General features: G+C 35.3%; 1 protein-coding gene across 4 annotated transcripts; it reads left to right on the top strand.

The window, feature by feature from the left end:
• The first annotated feature begins 16 nt into the window (after window positions 1-16).
• LOC131595719 (protein HUA2-LIKE 1-like) lies at window positions 17-14,824 on the top strand. Of its 4 annotated transcripts, XM_058868172.1 has the most exons (14): window positions 17-457; window positions 1,468-1,544; window positions 2,188-4,434; window positions 4,534-5,035; window positions 6,042-6,150; window positions 6,313-6,425; window positions 8,449-8,636; window positions 10,516-11,122; window positions 11,207-11,432; window positions 11,574-11,702; window positions 11,913-12,008; window positions 12,123-12,233; window positions 12,556-13,847; window positions 14,438-14,824. In XM_058868172.1, exons 1-12 carry the CDS (start codon window positions 347-349, stop codon window positions 12,191-12,193), a joined length of 4,476 nt encoding a protein of 1,491 aa, XP_058724155.1. In that variant the 5' UTR covers window positions 17-346; the 3' UTR covers window positions 12,194-12,233; window positions 12,556-13,847; window positions 14,438-14,824. The 4 variants fall into 4 exon arrangements, with proteins under 4 accessions (XP_058724155.1, XP_058724153.1, XP_058724154.1 ...); XM_058868170.1 differs by having other exon boundaries at window positions 11,207-11,702; window positions 14,586-14,824; XM_058868171.1 differs by having other exon boundaries at window positions 11,207-11,702; window positions 14,529-14,824.
• The last annotated feature ends 263 nt before the right edge of the window (window positions 14,825-15,087 follow it).

Here is a 15,087-nt window from a genome sequence, read left to right as displayed (position 1 = left end):
CAAAATAAAATAAAAATAAATAATTTTCATTTGGTTCAATTCCATATACCATACTCCTTCTTTCCAAAGCCACCCACGCTCGAAACAACAAAATCTTCCATTCACCGCTTCAGCGATTCTCTCACTCTCAGATTCTCTCTCTCCCTCTCTCTCCGCCATTGCCAATGCCGATACCTCCTTCTCTTCCTCCTTTACCGCCGCAACTTTCGCTTCTTATCTAACCGTTTCCACCGGAGATTCTCCTCCGGTGATTCTCGCCGACGTTCCGTAACAATTTCTAGGGTTTTCTATTCGCTGTTACGCTCTCGTTTGATTCGTACTTATTCGCCGTGGCATCGCCGCCGAAATGCCTCCGTCGCGTAAACGTGCAGCAAACAAGGCCAAAGCCAATGCGAACTTGAGGCTCGGCGATCTCGTTCTAGCTAAGGTTAAGGGATATCCTCCTTGGCCTGCCGTTGTACGTTTTCCTTCATTGAACTTGTTTCTTTTCTTTGTTATTTTCGTTTATATCTTGTTAATCGTTTTGTTGTTACGATGCTGTGCGATTTGGTATTGGTATTTGGATTCTACGTGTTAAGAGTTATTTCTTTGCCGAGTTTGTGAAATTTTCTATACGTGACGTTTTGCATTCGTTAGTAGCGGTTTTATTCCATTTAAGTGAGTGCATAGACGATTGAAGTTCAGCAATGTTAGGATTTTTGGAGATTTGATTGATCTTTGAATATTTTCGTTATTTTGATTCATTGGAGTATCACATTCATGTTCTATCTACTTTATTTATTTATTTAATTTTGGTGATCGTTCTCATTGCTAGATAGTTAACCTATGGTTTTAAATTGCGGTTGTTGGTGTTGCGATGCGCATTGCGGTGTGAATTTTAATAGAGAAGTGTTTGAACAGACTCTCGTAGTTCAACATTGTTAGAACTTTTGGAGATTTGACCGATCTCTGAATATTTTCGTTATTTTGATTCATAGGAGTATCACGTTCATGTTCCATTTACTTTACTTATTTATCTTTGGTGATAACTCTCATTGCTAGATAGTTAACCCATGGTTTTAAATTACGGTTTCGGGTGTTGCGATGTGCATTGCGGCGTGGATTTTAATAGAGAAGTGTTTGAAATACAATGTTACATTTAATGTTGATTTTTTTCTTACTTTTGAAGTAAATTGAGTTTTGGAGTTCTAAAATTTTGAGATTTAATGAAAATACTTGAAAAAACACGAGTGAAACTGTCTGATGTGGTTTATAATACAGAGTTGATGTGGTCTATTATACAGCCAGACGTGTGATCTTAAATCACACCGCAATTGTGGTCCGATCCGGTTGCGGAGGCTACCGCATCTGCAATATTGCGGCTGCGGAGTGATTTAAAACCATGAGTTAACCCATTAGTTGAAGTGGTTGAGTTTTTGATTGTTTATTAATAGTGGGATACTGATTTTGTTGATTTTTTGTCTTTAGATAAGCAGGCCTGAAGATTGGGAAAAAACCCCTGATCCGAAGAAGTTCTTTGTTCAATTTTATGGGACAGAAGAAATGTAACTCTCTTTCTCTTTCCTGTTTTATTTCCACTATTGATAACACTAATTCAGTTGCCATAGTCACTACAAATGAAAGCGTTGGCTTAACAGTGTAGGAATGGCTAGTTGTCATATAATTTAGTGAATATATATAAGCTCTTTTAGTAATTGTTATATTTTTGATTTGATTTAGTGAATTTATAAGCTCTTTTAGTAATTGTTATATTTTTTATTTGATTTAGTGAATAAATATAAGCTCTTTTAGTAATTGTTATATTTTTATTTGGTGGATTTGTTATGTAATCCAAATGTTATTTGTTGGAGGAATCATATTCATTATTTTCTTCCATGTAAAAGTGAAGTGTTTTTAAGCATATATTTTGTTATTGACTTTCAACCATAAGTGTCGCACAATTTTGGAAAATTTGGCAACCCTCTTTTACTGTGATTCAAAAATTATGTCTCGAGCTGACGATTATGATGGTATCACTAGAGTAAATTCATAGTAATTTGATGTTCTTTTTCTAAATAGTAATCCAATTCATATGATTTTGTGATCTATCTTTTCTACTTTTTACCTCTGTTTTTTCTGTTCATTAGATCGACTGCTTTTCTTTTCTTCTTCTTAATATCACCCTTGATATAATCTTTTCCTTCCCAGAGCTTTTGTTGTCCCTGCGGATATTCAGGCATTCACCAATGAGGTCAAAACTAAGTTGACTACTCAGTGTCATGGTAAGACTAAGTGCTTTACCCGAGCTGTGAAAGAAATCTGTGCAGCATATGATGAGTTAGAGAAACAGAGAGCTGGTGGTTTGACAGATGGCACTGATGATGCACATGTTGGTTCAGAGGCCCCTTCTTTTGATGGGGTAGCGGGTGGCATTAAGGATGCTACTGATGCTGTGGTATTGAATGTAGAAAAAGCGAAGACTATTATGGAAGATGTTGGCTCACATTTGGAGCACTATGAACAAAGATGTGGAGAAAGTGATTGCCAAGATGAAAAGCCTTCTGCATCTGGCCGTCCAACTGACAGTTCATCTCCAGTTTTGTCACCTGTGTTGGAAAGTAAATCATCCATTGGTACAGAACTAAACAAGCATACTATCAAATCTGACCTTGAGGATCAGTCATGTCTAAAAACTGAAGTTTCTGATTTTATGGATGTATGCGATGTTAGTGACTTCAAGCAAGCTGATAATGTACAGAGTGTTTCTATCGATAGGAACAAGACAAGAAAGCTTGTTACTGACTCAAGGAGGAGAAGTGAAGCTGCAGCTGATAAAGAAATAAGTGGATTTAATATAGCATTTTCGAAGGGTGAGAAATCTGCAGGCTATGCTAATCTTTCTAGGTCTAAAGAAACAATGGAAGATGGGAAAAAAAGGAAAAATGCATTTTTTGTCGATTCTGCAGATGGTTGTATGTCAGACCCTGATACTAAGAGTGGAAATAAAAATAAGAACTTGCTGAAAGCAAAAACAAGTCTTAAGGTAAAAAATGAGTTGCAGGAGAATTTTTTGGATTCTGAGGAGTCTGATAGAAAGAATTCTATTAAGAAAAACAAAAATCAAATTCAAGGAAAGCGTAATTTGGGAACAAATCAAACTTTGCATGCTGCAAAAAAGTTCAAGCGTATGGATGTTAAAGACAACAAGACTTTAAAACCTCTTCCTGGTGATATTAAGAGTGCTTCCCCTGGCTTTCCTGTTGTCAAGGACAAGGCATTAAAAAAAACAGAGTTGAAAAGGTCTTTGTCACGTTTGAAAGCAGAGAAAGGGTTGTCATCAAGGGCTCAGACCGCAATTTTAGGTTCCAGTGATTCTGTTTGTGAAGTGCTGAATGGTACAAAACATCATAACCAAGTACGGAAAGCTACTGCTAGTCTTTCTTCTGGTGAACATGCAGATATGAGTTCTCCTAGACTGAAAGGTGATGCAGATAATCCTGCAGTTAAACAAGTACGCAGGAGACGCAGAGCGGTTTGCCTTTTTGATGACGATGATGATGATAATGATGAATCAAAGACTCCTGTTCATGGTGGAGCTTCTAAAAATATTAGATCATCCTCTAATGTTTCAGAGGTTGTGAAAAGCAATGATCCATTGGTAGAGAATAATGATGTTTCTCAGCTATCTACTAAGGAAAATCCTAGTTCACTTGAGGATAGCCATTTGGAAGGACACTTCACTATATTACGTAATGACTCTTTGGATACAGGGCATCCTCAAAAAGAGAATGCTGATGAAGTTGTTGCTGTCAATTCACCTCGCAGTCCTGAGAAATTAGATCCAAAGCGTTTTCCTTCAAACGTAGAAAAATTAAGCTCCACCTCTCCAGTGAATTCTCCTCAGTCTCTTCCTACAACAAAGTCAAGTGCTGAGAACCATAATTCTTCCAAAGCTTTGCCTAAAATAAGTTCCATCTCTCTATTAAATTCTCCTCAGTCTCTTACACCAAAGTCAAATGCTAAGCGGCTTAATACTTCCCAAGCTATGCCTAAAATAAGTTCCATCTCTTCGGTAAATTCTCCTCGGTCTCTTCTTACAGCAAAGTCAAATGCTGAGCGACATAATTCTTCCAAAGCTATGCCTAAAATAAGCTCCATCTCTCCAGGAAATTCTCCTCGGTCTCTTCCTATATCAAAGTCAAATTCTGAGCAGCATAAATCTTCCAAAGCTTTGCCTAAAATTATCAGCAATGCTACTCAAAAGAAGGCTGATAATGGGTCTTCTAAGAGTTTAATTAGCATCAGCACATTGCAGAGTCAAGTTATAACTCCAAAGAAGAAGTCTGTGTCATATGTGGAAAGGTCTAAAACTACCCCAAAGACATTGTCACAGTCAGTTAAAGTTCATACTACCACAGAAAGTTTAAAGGAACTTGATGCTATTCATGTTGATAGGTATATATGCTTTTGCCTCTGTCTTTAAACTTTATGTTGTCTATTTATTTTTTTATTATTTACTGATTTTTTTCTTTATGACTTGTTTATGTTTCATAGATTAGAGTTGGACGCAGAAGAAAAAAGTAGCCTATATGTTGACTATGGGTCTCCAGAAAATGCCAAAACTATGAAGCATCTTATTGCAGTTGCCCAGGCAAAAAGGAGACTAGTAGCTCAATTTCAGTGTCATCCTTTTGACCTTCATAATGTACAAGTGGGAACACCTAGTCCCTCTACAGTGCAGCCATTTCTGTCCGTGCCTAGCAATAATGGCCGGGCAGATATGCTGGGAGTTTATGAGCAGCCGACATTAGCTTCTCCATCAACCAATGAGTATCATTCCACTTCTCAAAATCAACTTGATGCTGAAGAAAATGAGGAGAGAAGAGTTGGTTCGGGGCAAAGGGCTGCTGAGGGATCTCTGAGTGGAGGTACTGAGGCTGCTATTGCCCGTGATGCCTTTGAAGGAATGCTTGAGACTTTGTCAAGGACCAAGGAAAGTATTGGGCGCACAACACGTCTTGCCATTGATTGTGCCAAGTATGGTATTGCCAATGAGGTATGTTTTCTTATATTAAAGGTAGTGAGTGCACTGTCAGTGTAAACTAGTTTTACACCATCATCCAATAGAATTATAACATTCAGCCATGTCATATCAGTATTTTAAAATTAAAAGTGTGACTTGGTTGGATACACACCCCTGATTGGTTGACAGTGTAAAAATATTTTACACTGTTAGTGCATACTCTTTTTTCTCTTATTATATACTCCCTTTGTCTCACAATAGGTGTCCTCTTTCCTATTTTTATTTGTGTCAAAGTATTTATCCATTTAGAATACCAATGTGATATTTATTATTTCTTTCCACTAACTTACCCTTATTTATTGTATTTTAATTCATTTAAGTACTCTACTACCTATTATTAATAAGGTTATTTTAGTAAATGAGGCTCATTTTATCATCAAAATCAACATAATTAATCATTTTCTTAAAAAGTGTAAAAATCTCAAAGAGGACACCTATTGTGAGACGGAGGGAGTAACTGTTATTTCTTATATAACTGTTATTTCTAAAGTTATTAATTGAATATTGGCTTTCTTCCTCATCTTCCACTCCAAGTATAAACAATTTAAAAGCTACCATGTTGTTCAACAATACAGTCGTAATTGCAATTGGAACACTTTGATGTCTTGTAAATTTTAAATTCTGATGAGTTATGTTGAAGTGTGAAACCAGTTCAAATCTCGAAAACCATTGTTGTGACATTGTAGGTGTAAGGACAAGCTCAGCTTTTGGAGAAATCTAACTTTTAAGTTCTATTGAAATTTAAGGGTTTTGTAATTAGTGTGTTAGTTATATTTCACTTGATTTGTAGATTACATACTTCAACTATTAGTTTGCTTGTATGCCTTTTGTATTTAGTTCTGACTTGTAGAATATGGCAATGCATTTTGTTTTGTTCGTGTTTAAGAGATGTTATATTGTGATATGAATATAATTTATATGTTACTTTTGCAATTAAATTTTTCATTTAATGAACTTAATCCAAAGTTTATATGTTCAGGTTATTGAACTTCTTATCCGAAAGCTAGAAAGTGAAACTAGTTTTCATCGTAAAGTGGATTTGTTCTTTCTTGTTGATTCCATAACCCAATGCTCACACAACCAAAAAGGTGAGAGCATTTAGTTCACAGAATTTTGTTTTGTAGCATTTATTATGAACTCTCTGTCTCTCTCTCTGGCTCTGTATCTTCTATTTTCTGTGCTTAGGTTGCAAGTCTCTAGTAGAGTTTTCTTCATGGCATCTTCAACTCTAATTGTAGAGATATTTTCAGGCATTGCAGGGGCTTCCTACATGCCTGCAGTTCAAGCAGGGTTGGCGCGTCTTCTTGGTGCTGCTGTCCCTCCTGGGACCAGTGCCCGTGAAAATCGTCGACAATGTCTTAAGGTCAGTTCTTGTTCTTTTTGTGATAAATAAATTTTATTTGGGAGAAAGGAAGTATGTAAAGATGATAACTCCAATATAGAGATGAATGGAGGCCTATAAAAAAAAAGAGATGGATGGGAGTAAGAGGGAAAACAGAACGATGAAGATTCCAACAATGGTCTCAATTTCTACATACTATTAATAATGGCAATTTCCTTGAAACAACCATGGATACACTAGATAGAAGCTATAAAGGCGTGAATACTGCCCTGCCCCATTTGAAAATAGAGATTATTAGAGGTGTTAAAATACACGTGGATTTTACTCCAACTAGGTGAACAGTAGAATTGTTAAAACTTAAAAGCACACACTACCACTAAATTTTGGCGGGTTAATTCCAAAACCTGTCAAACAAACCAAAGTGAAGCAACTTCAGAGGGAACGGGCAATCCCCTAGATTCTAGCACACAAAACTAGTTTTCCCAAAGAAAGTATTTCCTTGGAATGTAGAATTAAAAAGGATGCTATTTTTAAGTTTAGGCTGAAAATTACACAAATATGGGTATGAATCTTAAAGATGTGCACACTAATTCTTTTGAGTACAATGTTGAGATAAAATATTTGCTCTCTCTGTTAGTTTTAGATTTTCACAAGGCTTTGTTCAACTCTTATTCTTGGGAAGTGTACAACAAGAATAACAAAAACTGTTTCCCACTAGGTAAAGTTAGCTACATACATGGATCAAATGAATTTCGTTCTGTCATGTCATAAACATGCTTTCCGGAATTGCCATTTTGATCAAGGTTATTTTAGACTATTTCTCTTGTAGTTTTCCTTGTTCTTCCTCCATTTCTGTCTACTTGGGTAATAACTCTTCTTATTAGGGCCACTATTATTCTTTTCACACAAGCCACCCATCTTAATTAGTTTTTGTCATTTTGTTTTTTTAATAGGTGCTACTCCAGTTATTTATAGACGTATATTCATGGTCATATTGTTTCTCACATGTATATGACCAACGCAACATTTTCATCTCCACAACACTTGGCTTATGCTCGTCTGACTTTTACTGTCAAACATTCACTACAATAAAGCATTGCTGGTATTATTGTTGATAGGTAAAAACTTCCTTAGAGCTTAAGAACCACACTTTAATCACAACTGGAAAGTATGTGGAGCTTAAAATAGGACATGCAAGTAAACACACCAGAGGGATCAACAATGCAAGTTATGTTTTAATTATTTAAAGAAAATTAATAATTATTAAATAAAAGCAAAAGAAAAAACGAGTCTTAGTATTTTCCCTTTCACCGAGGTCCCAACAAAAATGAAATCCCAATAAACATTTGAGTATGCAATGGGTAAAAAAAATATAAACTAAACAATTCGATACTCTTCCCTATCTTTTCCTGCTTATACTTCCTCCTAAAATATGATACTAGAATCATCTCAAGGCAACCAAGTCTGTTGAGATTCATATGATTGGCAACTATCACCAGACTGTCATTTGACTCCTTTTGAGATTGAAACAATACTCCCAACCAACAAATAGTTCTCAGCTCTCCTTCTTTCCCAATGATAGGAAATGCCTAATTTTTTATCCCTAGAGTGAGTCACTGTAAAATGAATCGGAAAAAGGTAAAGATGGACATGATACAATAGGACGGTGTTCAAACTGGCTTGTTTAAGTGTGATATGTCTACAAAAAGAATAGTAGGATTCTTTACGACTATCTGGATGCTTAAGAGTTTTTTTTAAATGATTTGAACCTAAAAGGAAAACCCCGAGAGTCACATCACTACCAAAATTTCCAAATTAGTGTGAAGGCACTGAAAATTGGCATACTTCCAAAGCAGTGGAAAGGGTTGATCTTTCATTTAATTTATCCCACTCACGGGAACATACTTAAATTTAATATGTAGTTGTGGATAATCATTTTGTTTACGGAGGTTTATGACTCCACTTTTTGTTAGTCAATATGCTGTGTGCTAGTGGAATGTTCTATTATATTTCTGTTTTCTTTATTATGCTGTGTGAATTGCAGGTTTTAAGGTTGTGGCTTGAGAGGAAAATTTTTCCTGAATCAGTTCTTCGCCGTTACATGAACGATATTGGAGGTTCAAGGGATGATATGACAGTGAGCTCTTCTTTCCGACGTCTTTCTCGAACTGAACGATCTGTGGATGACCCAATTAGAGAAATGGAAGGCATGCTTGTTGATGAGTATGGAAGGTGCGGTTATTGAGGTTATCAAAATTTTTAGAATTAAATTTAATGTGCTTGTTTTCATTATTTTAAGTTATCCTTTCATCAGTCATTGGCCATTTTTATGCTAAATAGTCCATCTTTACCCAGGAGACTGATTCCATAAATGAGATACCAAATACAGCAGCACACACTGAAACATAACTTTTGAAATCATCTATGTGGTAAATAGCGCGTGCCATAGCAGAATAGCATAGTGGCGGTAAGGTTTGGCGCGGTGCTATTGGCCTGGGAACCGCCGCTGTCAACAATAGTAGTTGTAGCGGCCGCTAACTAAGGCAAAATTGCGGCCCCAAACTGCTATCGCAGCCGCTATTGCCTCCACCCTTAGAATTTCGGGGATAAATTCCTCAAGCATGTTTTTTTAAACCGTAGTCTTTTTTCAGGGTTTAAATTTCAATCCAAATTTGGAGAGTAATGTTATGTTATTGCTCACAAATAATCGTTTTATTCTTCATACTTTTAGTCCAGTTCTGTTTTATTCTTCTTCTTTGCTTAAGTTTTATTACTCTATACATTAGGTTCTTTAACTATTAAGTAGAATGATCTCTTTAATTTTGTGTATTAGTCTATTTTTGAGTATTTATGCTACTCTATAAACTGTTTTTTAGTCCTTGCAATAGCGGCTATCTCGCTATAACATTTTGGGCGTCTATGCTAAACAATGCTTTCCGAGATTAACAACATAGGAAATTGTTATATCACCTATGAGGTTGAGATTATAGAGTGAAGACAAAAATAATATAGTATGAAATAAAGTTTGTAAAGGGAAAAAAACTCGAGGGAGAAACATATTTCACATTTTGGTAATTGTTATGTCAATACAATAAAGCAATTGAGTGGAAAAATTCAGAAAATTCAAATCATGGCTAATTTTTTTATGATAAAACTAGATTCATTAATCCACATGAGTTCTAAACTAATTTCAAATCATATTTTTTGAAAAAACAGAGCTAATTTTTTAATTTAGATTGACTTATGTACTGATTGTATTATATCATATTTTTCATTTTCAAGTGATTGTCAAAAGACACAACCCATTAGGTTACAGTTCTCGGAAAGTGAAAAGGAATTGTTACTGGACAAAGTTGAATCATATTCTAGTGCCTACATTGTTGCGGTTTCTGGTAATAGGACAATGAATAATATCAACCATTGATAATATCAACCATTGATAAACAAATCAATAGTTGATGTTATATGCACATGCATAACAAATCATGGATTGTTACTACATCAACCCTTGATTTTTTTCACTTTAGAGGAGCCAACTCCCCAGTAATACTATGTGAGTTGCTTTGCATGGTTTTTGCAAATTGAGACACGGAGAGAATGAAAGAATTGGCAATTTGTTACTCTAAATGATCTAGTATAAGTATTTTCTCTCCCTGCTCTGTTCCAAAAAAGGAATAAGAGGTGATTTATTTTTTATGAATACTACTATAGAAAGATGGAGAGAAAGTGATTTCTCTTCACCTATTACAGTCATCATACTATACGTCAGTTTCTTCTCAGTAATTACTTCTGATGAAAATGAAATATTTGAAAAAAATGAAATGGTAGAAAATAACGTAGGGAAGATTAACATACTACTGTCCATGACAATTAGGACTAGGATTTAGTTTTGTAACAGAGAAAAAAAAGTTGTAGATGGAAATATATTTATTTGTGTCGGTTTGCATTTTCCTATTTTATTTGGCAGGGATTTTAATTTGCAGCACGAAGTTATTCATTTTATGAATCACAACTGGTTAATTAATTTATATTCTTGTTCCATTTTGCTTGTTTTCAATTTCAAAAACTATAAATTCTGATTCTTGTTATATATCTGGCTGTTGTGTTTCAGTAATGCTACATTTCAGCTGGCTGGCTTTTTGTCTTCACACTTGTTTGAAGACGAGGACAATGATTTTCCTAATAATGCCTCTCCAACGAATCCTACTCACATTCCTGTGGAGTCAGAAACTTCTACTGTTACCCCTAGTGACAAGCGCCACTGTATCTTAGAAGATGTGGATGGTGAGCTAGAAATGGAGGATGTTTCAGGCCATCTAAAAGATGAAAGGCCTGTATTGTTGAACAGTACCTCAGAAATGGATTTTCAACTTCAGGGCTCAGATAGGACATTGGATCCAGCATCAAACGTTTCTGGAGAGCTACATGTTTTTCCCGAGGGTTCTCCTCCATTACCAATAGGCTCACCTCCTACTCCCCCACCTTTGCCCTCTTCACCACCACCTCCATCATCCCAACCTCTCCCCCCACCCCTGCCATCCACATTGCTACAACCTTCACCTCCTCCTTTACCACCTCCCGTTCCTACTCCACCGTTGATTGCTCAATCATCTGGAACAGCTCAGTCTTCCATTTTTACCCAGGCGTTAGTACCATCACACCAGTCATCGCCGCTATCAGGGTATCAGCAGCTTCATAACTGCAATGGCGCAACTAGTGTAAGATGTTTTTGCTTTGGTTCTCAATGGTTTGTTATAATTTTTTTGCATTACTGGTTTTGAAAAAATGTGTCCACTATACAGGGCGTCCAAATAGTTCAAATGGCTGAAAATTCTTTTCCTGGAGGTCAAAATAGTTCAGTTGTGAAGAATGAAATATTGCCACAGCCATCTGCTTGCTTTCCTCCAATGGCAGGTTGCAGCTCTCAGGAACCTTCTGATTTAAACCCTACAAGGCAGTTGGAATATGGACAGAGTGATATGCATCCAAATTCTCAAATTCCTCAACATAATCAGCAATTTCATATGGGTAATCCTCATTTTACTCCAAGACACATGCATCCTACCCCACCCCAAAATCCATCTAACCAGTATTCATATGCAAAGCCTTCAGTTCAGCAGCATCTTCCACATTCTTTCTGTCCTCCTTATGCGTTGACATCCGTTCCAGATGGCCAGAGGCAATTTGTTGCAAATGAGCAATGGAGGATGCCAACAAGTGAATTTAAATTAAACAATCAACATGGTTTATGGAAAGGGATAAATCCTTCATGTCCTGGTCCACCCTTTGGGCAGGAAGGTGTGTGAATCTATTCAGCTTTTTTGACCAAACATTTTTATCACAGTAAAATGTTATTGGTGTTTTATATTGCTAATTACTTGTGCACCTTTTATCCAGAAGTCTGTCTTTAGTTTTTTTGTAAAGCTGTTCATCCAGTCACTTATTTTTTTTACTTAGTATTTGTTTTGAGTTAAATCTGAATGTTAGTTTTGATGGTCGTGACGACAGATTATTTTCGGCCACCACTGGAAAGACCACCAATGAGCAATGTTGGTTTTCAACATGCGAACCCCAACAATATACCTGTTCCTCCTTCGAAGTCAGGTAGTTTCTCCAATTTGACACAATTTTTTTCCTAGTTTCTGGTTGGCGTTCCCTTTGAAATTCCACATGTTAAGAAAATATATTTATTCATCAATATCATTTTTCCTTCATCAGGATATGGTGTTCCTCAGATGTTCCCTTGTAGGCCAGACATTCCTGCACTTAATTGTTGGAGGCCTACTTGACGATTGAGTTTTTTTTCCAATTCATCTGCAATATTATTATGTAAGGATATTGGTTATTAAATTCGTTATATGTGGCCTGTTTGATATGTTTATTGGTTACACAGCTTATTTGTCATGTTTGCATCAAAATGAATTTGATTTTGACATGATGATCATTAAACCTGCCTTTGCTCGGTGTCTTTTTTTTTTTTTAAATTAAAAGGTTTTAGGTTGATATACATACCTAGAGTATATAGTGTTCAAGTGTGCTTTTGTAATTTGTTTTGTTCAATTCTTATGGTAATTTTTAGTCTAAAGAAAATAGTATTTCAAGCTTCTCTCTTTTATTTAGTACTGAATTATAACTGCTTTTAACCTTTCAGTGCTGTTGCTGATGGATCAACAAACAAGGTTACATAGTGTCTCCTGACGATAATTCACTTGTGTAGTACGTAAGACTACCCCCGAAGAAAATTTTGAAAACTTGTGGAGGCCTTTAGCAGGACTGTATATTTTGATTTTTCCTGATGACAAATCCCAAGAACATTTGCTCCCAAGTTTAGTTCCTTGTTTTGACATTTTTAGTTTATCCGCTTCTCTCACCTCTTGTAATTATTACAAAAGATCTACACATAGAAATCAGTTTATACACTCAGTTTTGAATACAATAATTAAATGTTGATGTTACTATCTAGCCTTTGGTTTCTTTTTCAGAATATTTTTCGTTAGCCCTTTCTAGTTTTTCATTTGTGATATTTTAAAGTTTATTGGAAAATAAAAAACAAAAATGGATTAACTGATGGCAGGTAGGGTTAACATTTTATTTTAATGGAGTTCTTCTCATAATGCTAAATCCTAGCTCCATAAAAAAGTTAGCTATGCATTTATTTCTCATAGGCTCCATGCAAATGCCATCTTAGATGACCTGAACATCTAAACTTCATTCTAGTTATTATATTTTTAATGATTTTTAAAATTTGTTTGTGTTTTCCTTGTAGCTGATTGGATTATTTGGGTAGAAATTAATGCTGGGTTAAATGTATTGTGTTTTGTCCTAAAAGTTGCTAAAAAGATAATTTTAAGGGAAAAAGTGAACATTGTTTGATAGAGAGCTAATTGGTTGTATATGATTAGCTAATGTAAATGGCACTCCTCCTAATTGTATAGAGTAACAAAAATTTGGTTATTTTACTTTGACAAGGATATAGTGTAAACTGAAAATTCAATATGTTCAGGTTATGGTGTTCACATTTAAACCAGGCAGAAAACTAGTTTCGTGTGAGACAGCCTGGTTGTTATATTTTAGTTTTCTAATTGAGCTGTTAATAAAGCTCTTCTTTTCTCAAGAGGTCATGAATTGATTGCTTTTTGATGATTTTTTTTCTAAACTGTGTTGACATTATTTTATTTATTTCTTCAGAGTTCAGAGTAATACTGACATTGTGAAAAGGCCATGCGTCAAACGCCCTGTCTGTGTCATACAGTGTTTGAGAAATCAACTGATGTGGCATGCTCCTGATTTTGAATTAGTGAAAGACAAATGAAGTTTGAGAATGACCGTCAAAATTGCTGTCAAATGATCTCACTGAATACTGTCACATGCTGAATAAATGGAGTATATTAAGCTCAAAGCAACACAAACAGGTCTCAGGCTAATACATTTTAGTTCACTCTGGTAATTCTACTATTTGTCTCGCTCCTCGTTTTTTGAATTCTAGATTTTGAACTTGTGTGCTTTTTCTCACATGTATTTCCTCTCTTTCTTAACACTGTCACAACTTAGAATCTAATTCAAGGCTAAAGCCACTGGAAATTATGAATTGTGAATCATGAGAACCTTTAAGCTGTTTTTGTGCCTTTTTGTTATCAATTATGATATAGAGATTCTAAAGAACGTACAACATTGGCAACAGTCTATTTTACTTTTGCATATTAGAGTAGTGAAGAACTGAAAGAGAGGTGTTCTAACAAAGGTAATGCAGAGAAAATGAAATGATCTTTTGTTTACTGTATTCTGTTACAATCTCTTATTTCTGTCATAGTACAAAGACTGTTTAACATTGTGAGTTGCTGTTACAACAACATTCCCCCAATCCACCTGCTGCTGCTGGTTCAATCAGTTTTCTTTTTTTACTTTTGATTTATTTGTTAATCGTCCAGTTCAACTATGATTTGAACCAATTGAACAATAAACCAGGAATGCCACCTGTTTGATTTTGTGATCTGGTTTTTAAAATAGTGTTATGTGTTGTGTTGTATATACAGGTGTACTCCAATTTTTATATCAAGCATATAATAATGCGAGTTGCATAACACCTATATTGTTGAAAATGAATAAGTAAATTGACCATTTCAGGTTTTTGCAAAAGCAAGGAGGATATAGTGATTACTTTTTTGTGTGTTTTCAATGCAGTCACTGGAAAAATAAAGAATCATCTCATTTGGAACTGTAGATTTTTGATCTAAATGTTTGACAGAGGAACAGAGAATTGTCAGTGACTTGAAATTTCTATAGAAAGATATTTAAAATTGTAAAAATAGTTGTGATAGGCCTGACAGTACATTTTTATGTTGTACTGTATAATACAGATTGATACCTGCATATCTTCATGCACTTGGTGTTAGTTTATATGTATTTTCACAGAAGAAACATCTCTGATAATGACTTTCTGTCTCCCCCCATCCATAAAGACGGATGGTTTACATTCATTTGCATCGAGAGCAAAAACAAAATAATCTATATCAATCCTGGATGAGTTTTTAGTCTAATACGTGCCAGGTTTTTTCTCTTTTCCATTTTTAGCAAAAACACATCAAGTACTTAAGTTTTTCAAGCTTCTCTAAAACCCCCAAGTGCTTTATCAATATGAGTGTTTCTTCTACTTCATTCAATCCAAGTGATTCTCAACATCCAT

Source organism: Vicia villosa, linkage group LG4, assembly GCF_029867415.1.
Source record: "Vicia villosa cultivar HV-30 ecotype Madison, WI linkage group LG4, Vvil1.0, whole genome shotgun sequence".
NCBI classification, from domain to species: Eukaryota; Viridiplantae; Streptophyta; class Magnoliopsida; order Fabales; family Fabaceae; genus Vicia; species Vicia villosa.
The sequence above is the reverse complement of the archived record's forward strand: the minus strand, read 5'-3'. Positions and strand labels throughout refer to the sequence as shown.